We start from the raw sequence: 13,052 nt of genomic DNA on the forward strand, positions 1-13,052 counted from the left end.
CAGGCCGTCATTCTAAAGTGACACGTACGTCTGCGTGACGCACTCTGTGCAGCTGGCAGACGTAAAGCTGAACGAAACCATTCCCAGAACTGCAGTGGCGTAGCCAGAAATTTTGCTCGGGAGGGGGGGGGGGGGGGGGGGCGCTCATGTTGCAGCGCGGCCTCCTCATAGAATTTGTAGAAGGATCTAACGCAACAATGTTAACAGCATTGCTATTGCCACTGACAATGCCATTGTGTATTAAATAACGCTACGCACTGTATAGATAATTGAAATGTGCATTTAAAAAAAACGTATTTGTATGTCTTAAATAGTGTGGAAGACATGATTACAAAACATAAAACTGAGCAGGGGACAAGACACAGGAGAGAAGCAAACACGTCGAGTTCGTCCTGTCTGCTTCTCTTTTGTGTCTTCTCCCCTGCTGAGTAATTGCACCGAAATTTTAGTTGCAACAGCGAGCCATCGACAGGCTCTTGAAAGTTTGTGCTAGGATAGGGCCCCTTGCGTTTCATGACTCCAGGTTCATGGGCGTTGCCACGAAATTCAACCCGAGTTAGCAATGTTCGCGTCAAAATGTCCTTTCTACTCGAAAAAAAAACGGCAATGACAAAATCCAGAATGACTTCCGGCGCCGGTGGTTATTTTGGTGTTTGGTTCTTTGTTTTTGGGCGGCTGAAGCCCCATAAGGGACGCAAGCGCCAGTTCTGGTTCCCCTTCTCCCTCTCTTTCTTAGCCTATCGAGACGCCCGCAGGCCTCTGCGTTTCTCGGAGGAGGCCCTGGTTTCTCGGAGGGGAACAAGGACAGACCCAAGCAGGGCTGCCGAGTGGTCTATGGGCTTGGGTTGCACAGCGACGCCCGTACTCCTGACGACTTTAGTCAGCGGATATTGCCCTGCGGCAATTCTCCTGGCCCCAGTGCGCAGCAGTCTGTCCTTAGGCTGCCGCAGCGCGTGAACTCTCTCTGTCTTTGTGTCCAGGGAAAGGGTCGCCACCAGCACTTCCAGGATCCCCATTAGTGTCGCCTCCTATTCACTGGTTTATAGGAGAACGCAACTTCTCCTAGCGTTACACCTAGGGCTTTCATCGCCAATGTCAGTACCCCGTTCAGTTACAGGAGGACGCTACACCTCCCTGTATTAGCCGTCATGGGAGGCAACCTAGCACTCTATAGCCCCAGGGAGGCCTTACACCGTGTCCCAGTTGCCAACCCTCCGGTTGGCTGCCGACAACTAAAAAAAGTCAATGCAGCCCATCAACGGTGAAGCTGATAATGTTCTATTTGCCGCCGCGGCTCACCACTCCCGCCAACTGTCAGCCCCGAGGCGCCGTAACCTTTTTAGGGGGTACAGATTAGCCTCATTTTCAGTAGGGCTGCCTCGGACGAGAACTCCCCCGCGTTGTTGAGAACTCATTTTCAGCCAGCCTTGGTTTGCTTTACAGGCTCACGCCAACCGAGCACGGCTGAAGAGATGGAAGACTTAAGCAACGCAATCTAAATCTCCCTGTTGGCCGGGCGCAGAGCCGAAGGTCGTTTGTACCCTTTTTAACCAGTGGTTTCCCGGCGGTGAGTTTCGAACAAACCACCTCCCGCAGCAGAGGAGGACGCCCAAGTCTCTTGTCCACGACTGCGGTAGTTCGAAGACATGGACAAGACGACGCAAAATCAGCTTATCAAGTAAAGAGAAAGTCATTCTCGAAATCTGTGCAGAGCAAGGATATCCAGCGTTTTTTTTTTTTCGCAGAAGGCGGAAGCTGAGCACATGAGGCCTGTAGGATGCTCGCTGCCATACAACGTCACATGATGGCGTTATGCAGTGCCTGAAGGACCCAATTCAAATGCATGAGCTGTTCTACTGCATTGTGCGCATTTGTTTGCTTTGTCACTGTGTGGAAGGGAAAGAAGCCACCGCCAAATACGCGGTCGTTATTTGCTGAGAGTGCTGGAAACAAGGAAAGCAGATGCCCTGGAGCAGGCAGTTCAAAACTGGCGGAGTAGGCATTAACACATAACATTAGCGGACAGAACACACACCAAGCTCCTTGCTCGCCTGATGCGCTCGGTTCCGGTTTTGTGCGAAAAAAGATCACGATTTCTACCTGCTGTTGATATTGTCGCCGACAAACGTAGCGCGGCAGGAAAAGGGGCTTTTTTAATCCGAAGGCCAGAAACCCAGCAGCGCGCATTCGAACGGGAACGTCCTCTTCTTCGCTCCCACACGAGCCCAGTAATGCCCAGTGTGGCATTACCCCCCCCCCCCTCCTTTCAAGAGGCATCGCCTCGATGCCTCCGGCAAGGGGGATAAAGTGTGTGGAGACACCGAAAGTGCGATGGCGTGTGGTGGCAGCACTGAATGTGAACTCCGGGAGGGGCTAACGGGCGTAATACGGTTTCATGCGGGACACGTGGACGACTTCAGACTTGGGCGGGCGAGAAGACCGGACAACTCCTTGCGGGTACACTTCATAGTTCACATCGCTGAGTTGACGTAGCACCTCGTAGGGGCCGAAGTAGTGCCGCAGAAGCTTTTCAGAGCGACCGCGCACACGTATAGGGCTCCATACCCAGACGTGCTCACCGGGTTGGTAAATCACCTCCCTGTGGCGGAGGTTGTAACGCCGGGCGTCAGTTGTCTGCTGGTGGCGAATGCGTTGTCGAGTAAGCTGGCGAGTGGCTTCTGCATCGCGAACGAATTGGTCAGCGCCTGGGACAGACGAGGGGGTACAATCCGGGAGCAGCATGGCGTCAAGCATGGTCAGGGCATCTCGGCCATACACCAAACGGAAGGGGGTGAAGCGCGTCGTTTCTTGGAGGGCGGTGTTGTACGCAAACGTGATGTAGGGAAATATTTCGTCCCAGTTGCGATGGTCAGCGTCGACATACATAGACATCATATCTGTGATGGTCTTGTTCAGCCTCTCAGTGAGTCCCTTCGTTTGAGGATGGTAAGCAGTCGTTTTTCTATTACTGGTGCCACTAAGACGGAGGACCTCGTGTGTAAGAGCCGACGTAAACGCGGTTCCCCGGTCAGTTAATACAACCACGGGGGCGCCGTGGCGAAGCACGATGTGGTGAACAAAGAACTGTGCAATTTCAGCCGCGGTGCCACGGGGAAGAGCCTTGGTTTCACAATAGCGGCTTAGGTAGTCCGTGGCAACAACAATATACCGGTTTCCCATGGAGGACAGCGGGAATGGGCCCAGCAAGTCCATGCCGACTTGTTGGAATGGGATTTGCGGTGGATCAATTGGCTTCAGAAGGCCAGCCGGTTTTGTCGGTGGTACCTTCCGTCGTTGACACTCACGGCAGGTTCGAACGTAGCGTTGGACGACCGCAGCAAGCCGTGGCCAGTAGTACTTGTGACGGAGGCGTCCCAATGTTCTGGAAAAACCGAGGTGGCCAGAAGAATGGTCGTCGTGGCATGCAGCGAGAACTTCCTTACGAAGCACGGTTGGGACAACGAGGAGATACGCAGTGTCGGTCGGACCGTAGTTTTTCTTGTAGAGGACTCCATCTATTAAGCAAAACGACGAAAGTCCGCGCGAGAAGAGTCTGGGCGGAGACGGAGCGGTTCCTTCGAGGTACTCGATTAGAGGCAGCAGTTCGCAGTCGGCCCTCTGGTGGTGGGCAAGGTCGTATGTGGTGACAGCGCCGAGGAAAGCAGAATCGTCGTCGGACTCATCTGGTGGGCACGGAAGAGGAGCTCGGGAGAGACAGTCTGCATCGCTATGTTGCCGACCCGACTTATACACGATGGTGACGTCGAACTCTTGCAACCGAAGGCTCTACCGTGAAAGTCGCCCCGATGGATCTTTGAGGTTCGCAAGCCAGCACAAGGAGTGATGATCGCTGACGACTCGAAACGGGCGGCCGTACAGGTATGGACGAACTTTTGTGATTGTCCACACAACAGCGAGACACTCCTTTTCCGTTGTGGAATAATTCACTTCGGAACGAGACAAAGTGCGACTTGCGTATGCGATCACGCATTCCACACCATCTTGCCACTGCACAATCACCGCACCGAGGCCCACATTGCTGGCATCTGTGTGCAGTTCCGTGTCGGCCTGCTCGTCCAAGTGGGCAAGGATAGGCGTAGATTGGAGGCGGGCTTTAAGCTCTATGAAAGCTTTTTCCTGATCTTGGCCCCAGAAAAAGGGTTCGGAGTCTTTTGTCAGGCAAGTCAGCGGCTCTGCGAGCTTGGAGAAGTTTTCAACGAACCTCCGATAATAGGCGCAAAGCCCCAGGAAACGCCGCAAGCTTCGTTTATCTGTTGGCTGGGGAAATGCAGCAACGGCGGCGGTCTTTTCTGGGTCGGGGCTAACGCCCTGAGCGCTCACAGTGGCCAAGAAACTTGAGCTCCCGAAATGCGAAGTGGCACTTTTCAGGCTTGAGAGACAGACCCGCAGAACGAATTGCTTCGAAGGCGGCACGCAAACGTTTCAGGTGCTCCTCGAACGTGTCGGAGAAAATCACGACGTCGTCGAGATAGACAAGGCAGAACTGCCACTTCAGGTCAGTTAGTACGGTGTCCATCATACGTTGGAACGTCGCAGGGGCTGAACACAAGCCGAAAGGAAGCACCTTAAATTCGTACAGTCCGTCAGGAGTAACGAAGGCGGTCTTTTCTCGGTCACGTTCGTCGACCTCGATTTGCCAATAACCGCTACGAAGGTCGAGTGACGAAAAGTAGGTAGCATGGCGGAGACGGTCTAATGAGTCATCAATGCGCGGCAGTGGATAGACATCTTTTTTGGTAACGTTATTGAGACGTCTATAATCTACACAGAACCGTAGGCTGACGTCCTTCTTTGCGACGAGAACAACACGTGACGCCCAGGGGCTCGTCGATGGTTGTATCACGTCGTCGTGGAGCATTTCGGCAACTTGGCGGCGGATAGCATCGCGCTCCTTCGACGAAACACGATAAGGACGCTGACATAGCGGTCTCTGGTCACTGTCGACGATAATACGATGCTTAGTTATTGGCGTCTGGCGAACCTTGGATGTTGATGCAAAACAGTCGCGGAAAGAGTCAATAAGGTTTTCCACGCGGCGTTTCTGATTGGTCAGAAGGTCAGGGTTCACGTCGGTCCTAATGGCTGTTGCAGTGTCCTGTTCAGCTATTTCGGGGGCCGTTGTTGATAAGGCACATTGGCCGGCATGCTTGCCAAGTTCTTCAAAATGGGCAATCACCGTGTTTTTCGTCAAATGTTGGGGTTCACAACTAAAGTTGGTCACTAAGAGCGTGGTACGCGCGTGAACAAGGTCGACAAGGGCGCGAGCAACGCAAACTTGCCGAGACAGTAGCAGCGACATATTCGCTTCGGCAATGCCCCGAGCACCGGAGCTGGTATCACAGTGGACTTTGACAAACTTGCTTGCTCTCGGCGGTATCGTTGTGTGGTCATCAGAGATGTGTAATGGTGCTCTGTGCGGCTCGGGGTCGGTATCAACGGCTCGCTGTGTCGAAAACGATACCAATTGCTCGTGCAGGTTGATGACCGCCCCATACTCTTTAAGGAAGTCCATGCCGAGAATCAGTTCTTTAGAGCACTCTCGTAGCACGGGGAAGGAGCCAGTGAAAGTTGCACCGCGGATCTTTATACAGCTGGTGCAGACGCCAACCGGCGTTACCACATGGCAACCAGCTGTGCGTATCTGCGGCCCATGCCAAGGTGTTAGAACCTTTCTGAGGGTTGCGGCTAGGTTACTACTCATGACAGAAAAGTCGGCTCCGGTATCCACGAGTGCAGATACGTCATAGCCATCGGCGGCAACAAGAATTTCGGCGGCGGAAACAATTGTTTGACAATTTGTCGGCGAGGTTTTTGGTGCCGTCGTCGATGGGGTCGTCGCTGAGGTCGTCGGTGAGGACGGCGGTGGGATCGTCTTTAAGGTCGGCGGGTGGGGTCGTCGCATAAAATCGTCGGATGGAGGCTGTTCACTGTCTGCGGCAGCGGCGGTCCTACCCCCAGAGGACGCCGTTTTCAGTTTTACCGGCGGGGAGACGTGCCTCTGAATTGGCCAGATGATGGTGCATGACTGGATGGAGGAACTCGTCTTGGAGACGGCGACCTAGACTGGCGTCGTGGAGGCGTTGAGGGCAGCACATTATCGGCCAGGTACTGCTCAATGTCTCGCGGTCTCTCACCGTAGCGCGGTCGAGGTGCGCTCGGTGGAAATCCTCTTAATCCCATCCGCCGGTAGGGGCAGTTGCGGAGGATATGAGCGGGCTCCCCGCAGTGGTAGCATAGTGGCCGGTTGTTGGGTGTGCGCCACACGTCAGCTTTTCGAACAGGGCGCGGGTCACGCAGCTCGGCGGAGGGAAAGTACCCCTGCATTTGTTCGGCAGCAGGGCGGAACGCATGTGGAACTGGCGTAGGTCTCCGCAGAGCTTCACTGTAGCTCATGATGTACGGCTCCGGCTGCGGTGTCCGTAGGGCTTCGTTGTAGCTGCTGGCGTACGGCTCCGGCTGTGGTGCCGGGGGTGGCTGGACTGCTCGCCAAATTTCCTCGCGGACGGCATCGGCTACAGCTGCAACACTGGCAGATGGAGCATCTAAGCGGAGGTTGCGCAGTTCTTCGCGAACTACACTCCGCACAAGCTCCCGAAGAGCCTCGTCCCCGGCGACTGGCAGGGACGCACAATAGTTGCTGGCCGCAACACTTCCCGGACGACCGTACTGCGCACTGCGTTCCTGTAAGGAACGTTCCATGCCTGTGGCTCCTTTAGCGAAGTCAGCGACGGTTCTTGGTGGGTCGCGTATGAGGCCAGCGAAGAGCTGCTCCTTCACACCACGCATGAGGTGGCGCACCTTGGTAGCCTCTGGCATTGCAGGGTTAGCCCGATTGAAAAGACGTGCCATGTCTTCAATAAACATAGCGACGCTTTCGTTCGCCTGCTGTGACCTGGTGCGAAGGGCGAGTTCGGCATTTTCCTTGCGTGCGTTTGTGCTGAAGGTAGCCAGCAACTGACGGCGGAACGCTTCCCAGTTCGTAAAGGATGCCTCATGGTTCTCGAACCATGTCTTCGCAGAGTCTTGGAACGAGAAATAGACGTTTCGTAGTTTTCGGTCGTCGTCCCACTGGTTAAAAGTGGCCACACGGTCAAAGCTGGACAACCAGTCCTCGACGTCCTCAAACCGATCGCCGTGGAAGGATGGTGGTGAGCGAGGGGTGAGAACTACAACGAGCGGGACAGTGCCGGAAGGCTGGCCTGTCTGACTGCCTGTAGTAGACGTCATGGTACGCACCGGCCTCGTCAGTGGCTGACACTCAGGTTGCAGGCCTCGCAGGCGGCGGCTCGCTTTGTGGACGGGTGTTGTGTCCAAGCGTCGCTGATCAGCGTCAGAGTTGCCCTCGGGGTGAGCGTTCATGGAACGATACCCAGCGGCTCCACCAAAATGTCGCCGACCAACGTAGGGCGGCACGAAAAGGGGCTTTTTTAATCCGAAGGCCAGAAACCCAGCAGCGCGCGTTCGAACGGGAACGTCCTCTTCTCCGCTCCCACACGAGCCCAGTAATGCCGCTCGGCCGCATGGCGGCGCTCGCACAATGTGAGCAGTGTGGCAATATTTAGAGGATTACTTCGTTCTTTTAAGAACTGATTGTGGCGTCTTTTCTATTGCTTGGCACTCCCCATTGGCCCAGAACACCAGGCAGCACTAACAGAGTGGTTCATCGGCGTACTTTAGTCCCTTTTCTACCACATTCTGCAGAATTTCATAGTAACTGTCGTCAACGAGGTTGATAGTTTCTACCAGCAAAGGTTCTATTTTTAGGAACGGTGGCCTGGCCGCTGAAAACCATTCTGGAACGTCCCAGCAGTGTGATTATGTAATTTAGAGGGGGCAGTCAGGGCTGTTCAAGAGCGAGGCGCTGACGTTGTGTTGTCTATTGTGACGCATTCCAGAGTGATATTTTCGCCCACTGGCTATTTATTGTTTTTACACTTAGTTGCTGACGCATTCAGTATAAATAAACCTAAAGATGCTTTAAAGGCTTGGCGAACGCCGCAGCACGCTGTATACAATTCGAATGGATGTCCACGAACTGCAATTATGGGCAGCGACAAGGAAGAAGAAACAGCTCCCAAAAGTCTCCAACACTAAGACTTCCGAAGGATTTTACGGCCTCTCGATCGGTAAGAAAATGCGCCTATCAGGAAAGGGATTGGCTCTGGATCTTGCAGTCTGATACTTATCCATTTCTTCGTTCCAATGGGCAATACCAAGGATCTAGACTACCGCACTTCCTTCCTTGCCATCTGGAGTCAGCCGAGCTCTGGCTTCGACAGAACGGCGCACTTACAGACAGCGTCTGATACCACCTAGGTCAAGCAACTAGTAAACATCGCGATAACTCTGCTTAAGTTGAAACTGTGCAACTCATTCTTTTAGAGCCTCCAGCTTATACAGATGTGGGAGTACATTACGGGCGTCAAGTGGAGACCTTCTATCAAGTGCGCTAGTAGCAATTAACTGTGTTTGGGTCCCTCTGTCTGCCCTATGCGGCAGTGCCGCGCCCTGAAATTTGTTTGCTTATTTGGAGCACAATGGAACAACTGCTAAATATTGAGCCGTTTTTCTGTGCGCCTCGATGCGCATTCGCTGTGCATTGATCTTTCTGCCCATATGAAAGACTATGGACTTGTCAATAACTGTAAACATTTCCAGTATTCTTCTTTTTTGTACTGATAGTTAATTACACTCATATTTATGTTAATATTTAGATTCTTTTGTTTTCTACCATTCCACCATTCTTTATCTAAGCCATCCACATCACAGTGCGGGATACAAGCGCTGTTCTCAGGCCAGCTTAATTCTGTGCCTTTTTTTTTTACAAAGCCCCTCTCTCTCTCTCTCTCTCACACAGTGGCGTGGCCTCGAAAATGGCAGTTTCGAAAACTAGGGCAGTCCGCCATGCTGTCGCGCAGCATGTGCGCTACCTTGATGGATATATTCGAACAACGTTTTTCCAAAATTGTGCAATTCTACTCTTCTGAACTCAAATTTGATGAAGGCACATTTTTTTACTCCTTTGTGTTTTTCTTCCTATAGTTTCAACACCACCAATTCCTTTCCGCATTTCACTCCCGAAACCCCTTCTCAGCACAGAGCCAGATGCCAGCGCTGTTTGCTCGGCGGCTGAATTATCTCCCATTTAATTACAATGCTTCTCTCTCACTACCAATGTGACATGGGCTCTGAAATGTCAGTCCTGAGCACTGGTGAGAGCCTCCCATGTTGACGAAGAGGCCTGTATGCGGCCTTCACATTTTTTCTCATCTATTTTGTTCGACAAAATATTCTTTTTGAATGCGTCAGGCGCTTTGCTCCGAAAATTGCAAGAAAATTCTTCAGGATGTAAATCATGGATCACACGAGAGACGTCAAGCTCAGAACACAAAGCAAAGAGACTGAAAAAAGATTCAGAGCACGAAGCTGTTCTCGAACAAGCATTGGTGAGCAACAGGAAAAACTAAAGCTTAAGACTGCACATGACAAGGAAAGTTATTAATCTACGCAACTACTTTCATTTATTAAAACTTTCTCAGAGAAATTCTGAAGGCATATATAAAGCCAAGATCACGATGAAAAGACACTTTTAAGATAACTCGTAAATAGGCAGTGGCTATTAAATGGAATATTATAGGGCTAGTGAGGTCAGGAGGACAGATGAGTTGTACACAATTCAAAACAGCGGGAACGATACATGCTATCACGGATTAGCAGTCTGACGAGAACTAGGTGTAATACCTCATGAATATGGTTATAGCTGCAACATAGAAGAATTCTATAGTATTAGAAAGACCATGGAAACTATTGTAGAGGAGAGTAAATTTACTCTCCACTACACCTAGAGTAGTAGGGAGTAAATTTAATTCTGAAGTGGAATGAATTATTGTTGGAGACGAAACTTCTGGGATCTGAGACCAGAGTTTCCATTTCGTGAAACTTCTATGTAACGCGGATATATCATCGGTTCTGTAAAAAAGAAAGATGAGGCTTTTACTCCAGTAAACCCACGAAAATGTTTGCGTAGGTTAGTGCGAAGGGAGTGCCCATACTTTTATCAAATACTTGAACGTATTAAGAAGAATCGAACTCGATATAGTTGATCATGAGTACAAGCAGAAGTAGGGAGGGATACACTTCATTTTTAAGAAAGTGCGGATTTTGAGTTAGAGCGCTGAGAAGCGCGTCGATCTTTTCAGTGATTAAATACTTGTTTACAAAGCTGCGACATCCTGTACAGCCAGTATGATATCCTCTGGGATAATGGCTGCGTCATTAAGAGATTTTATTATTCGAAAAAAGTGCGGTGTGTCCTGGATACAAAGGGCCGAATGTCTGCAAGGTAGTGGCTCAGCAAGATTGGCAAGTTTTCTGTAGGCGTATTTTTGCTCGAAACTATAAGTCTTCTCTGGATATCAACTGTAAACAAGTCCTGTGCGGAAACATTATGTACATTTACAAGTAACTAAAAACCTCTGGCTTGTTTGTTTGAAGGATTTCAAAACTTGTATTCTGGATGTATTACTTTACTCGAAAGCAGGTATGACAGTTTGCTGAAAGTTATTTGGCAGAAACCTGAAGTGTAATCCTAAAATGAATAAGTGGAAGATAAATAAAAAACTGAAACTTAATTGTAAAAAATACGATTCTGAAATTACCTACTTGAAAAAAATCCCAGACGGTAGAAATTATTCGGAGCCCTTCACTACGGCGTCCTTCATAGCCAGAGTCGCTATGGGACGTTAAACGCCCATAAACCAAGCAGTACGTTTTCAGTATCAGACCATGCATATATACGCGACTGTAGTGGCTCTATCACCATCATCAGTGCTGCGCCTCCTCGGCTCCTGACATGAGCTCGCGCTGGCTGCGTAGGGCTACGTGCGGGGTAGAATAAATGCAGTTGATACATGGTTCCCAGCCTCATTGCTTCGTCCGCGTCGCGCTCCGATAATATATAGGGGACTAAGTGTCGGTCTCTCTAGAGTTTGGTGACCCTGAAGTGATGGACGCGGATAACGCCGCCACGGTTACGGCGCCCAGGCCCCAGGTACCGGTTATACACCGGCTGCGGAGGACATCGGCAGCGTCCACGTTCAACTGCCGTCATTTTTGGCCTAGGAATCCTACCGTATGGTTCGGGCAATTGGAGGTTGTGTTCGACCTTCGGCGCATCACTGCACAACGCGTGAAGTATCTCCACGTCTTGTAGACTCTTTCCCCCGAGGCAACAAACGAGTTTGATGACGTTTTGTAGATGCCCGACACTTTTTTGCCGTTTGATCGCTTGAAGGCTACGGTCCTTGCCCGGAAAACCATCTCGGAGTGCAGCTGCCTGAAGCAGTTACTCAACACTGAGGATCTCGGCGACCGTCAACCATCTTAGCTCCTCCATCTCATGCGACAGCTCCTCGACGACCACCCACAAGACACCAACAGCCCGCAACTCCACGAGCTGTACCTTCAGTGCCTGCCTCCAAACCTCGTGGTCGTCCTGGCTGCAGCAGGTGATGTTAGCTTGGATAAGCTCGCGAAGTTGGCTGACCGTGTCTCGAACTACAGTGGCCAGCGTTCCATGGCTGCAATTCCTTCCGCCGCGTCGTCCACTCTCGTCGACCGCCAGTCAAACCTCGAGGCTAAAATCGGCCACCTCGCGAGCACCGTTGCAGCACTGCGAGCGTCGATTCCTCGTCGCTGCCAACGTTCCTCACACCAACGGTTGCGCCATCGTTCTAGTTTCAGTCATCGATCGAACCCTGCCCGTGACGGGTTCTGCTGGTATAACTGCAAGCTCAGCGTCGCTGCCCGCCAGTGCCAGCAGCCTTGCCTATGGTTGGGAAACCCGCCAGCGAGTCACTGATGGCGGCCGGTGACTCTGGCTCTACATACAGTCGCATACTATACGTCACCGACAGGATCCTAGGATGCCATTTCCTCGTGGACACCAGTGCACAGGTTAGCGTCGTGCCTACCTCCTGCCTCGATCGGCAACGCGCTGTGCAAGGAGCGCCTTTGCAGGCGGTCAACGCCTCCCAGATTGCTACCCACGGACAGCGCTCAGCCACCCTCGATTTGGGCTTACGCCGCACATTTCAATTTATTTTCATTATCGCGGACATAGGGGTTGAAATCCTCGGAGCGGACTTTCTAGCCACTTTTGGCCTGGATGTCGACCTTCAATCTCGGCGACTGGTGGACCACACGACTCATTTGTCTGTGAACGGCGTCCTCACCGCGGTGGCCACCCCCATCCTCCAAGCCGCTCCGCAGCTGCCGTCGTCCGCCTTTGCTGCGGTTCTGGCTGATTTTCCTGCCATCACGCGGCACAGCAATCTTGAGCTTCCCGTCCGTCCCACCGTCAGGCGCCACATAGGTACTACGGGCCAACCGGTGTTCTGCCGACCGCGCCGCCTTGCTGGCGACCACCTTGTCATTGTCCGCCGCGAATTCGACCATATGCTGCAATTCGGCATCATTCAGTCGTCGTCTAGCAGTTAGTCTTAGGCGCTGCATATGGTGCCGAAACGTGACCCCGGATATTTGTGCACCTGCGGCGACTATCGTGGCCTCAACGCCCGCAGTGTCCCGGAGAGACATCCTCTCCCTCATATTCACGACCTTGTGGCCGACTTGCATGGCATGATCACATTTTCCAAGATTGATCTGGTGAAGGCCCACCATCAGATCCCGGTGGAGCCTGCAGACATCCCCTAAGACAGCCATTTTACCACCGTTTGGACAATTCGGGTACGTCCGTATTTCCTTTGGTCTGAAAAACGCTGCTCAGGCATTCCAGCGCTTCATCAACGAGGTCACTTGTGGCCTGCGTTTTGTGTTCGCATATCTTAATGATCTGCTGGTTGTCAGTTCTTCGTCAGAAGAGTACGCTGAACACTTGCACCTGCTCTTTTCACTCCTAGAATAGCACGGTCTTGTCATCAATCCGAACAAGTGCGTTTTGGCGTCGATGCCATCTAGTTCCTTGGCCATCACATTACAGCGCAGGGAATGCGCCCTTTGGAGAGCAAGGT

At 51.9% G+C, this 13,052-nt stretch overlaps 1 protein-coding gene across 1 annotated transcript; it reads left to right on the forward strand.

Annotated features, from left to right (window-relative positions):
• Positions 1-11,850: 11,850 nt before the first annotated feature.
• On the forward strand, positions 11,851-12,519 carry LOC144103476 (uncharacterized). The gene has a single exon (XM_077636182.1). The coding sequence runs from the start codon at positions 11,851-11,853 to the stop codon at positions 12,517-12,519; it is 669 nt and encodes a 222-aa protein (XP_077492308.1).
• Positions 12,520-13,052: the final 533 nt, after the last annotated feature.

Source organism: Amblyomma americanum, chromosome 9 (genome assembly GCF_052857255.1).
Source record: "Amblyomma americanum isolate KBUSLIRL-KWMA chromosome 9, ASM5285725v1, whole genome shotgun sequence".
Taxonomy (NCBI): domain Eukaryota; kingdom Metazoa; phylum Arthropoda; class Arachnida; order Ixodida; family Ixodidae; genus Amblyomma; species Amblyomma americanum.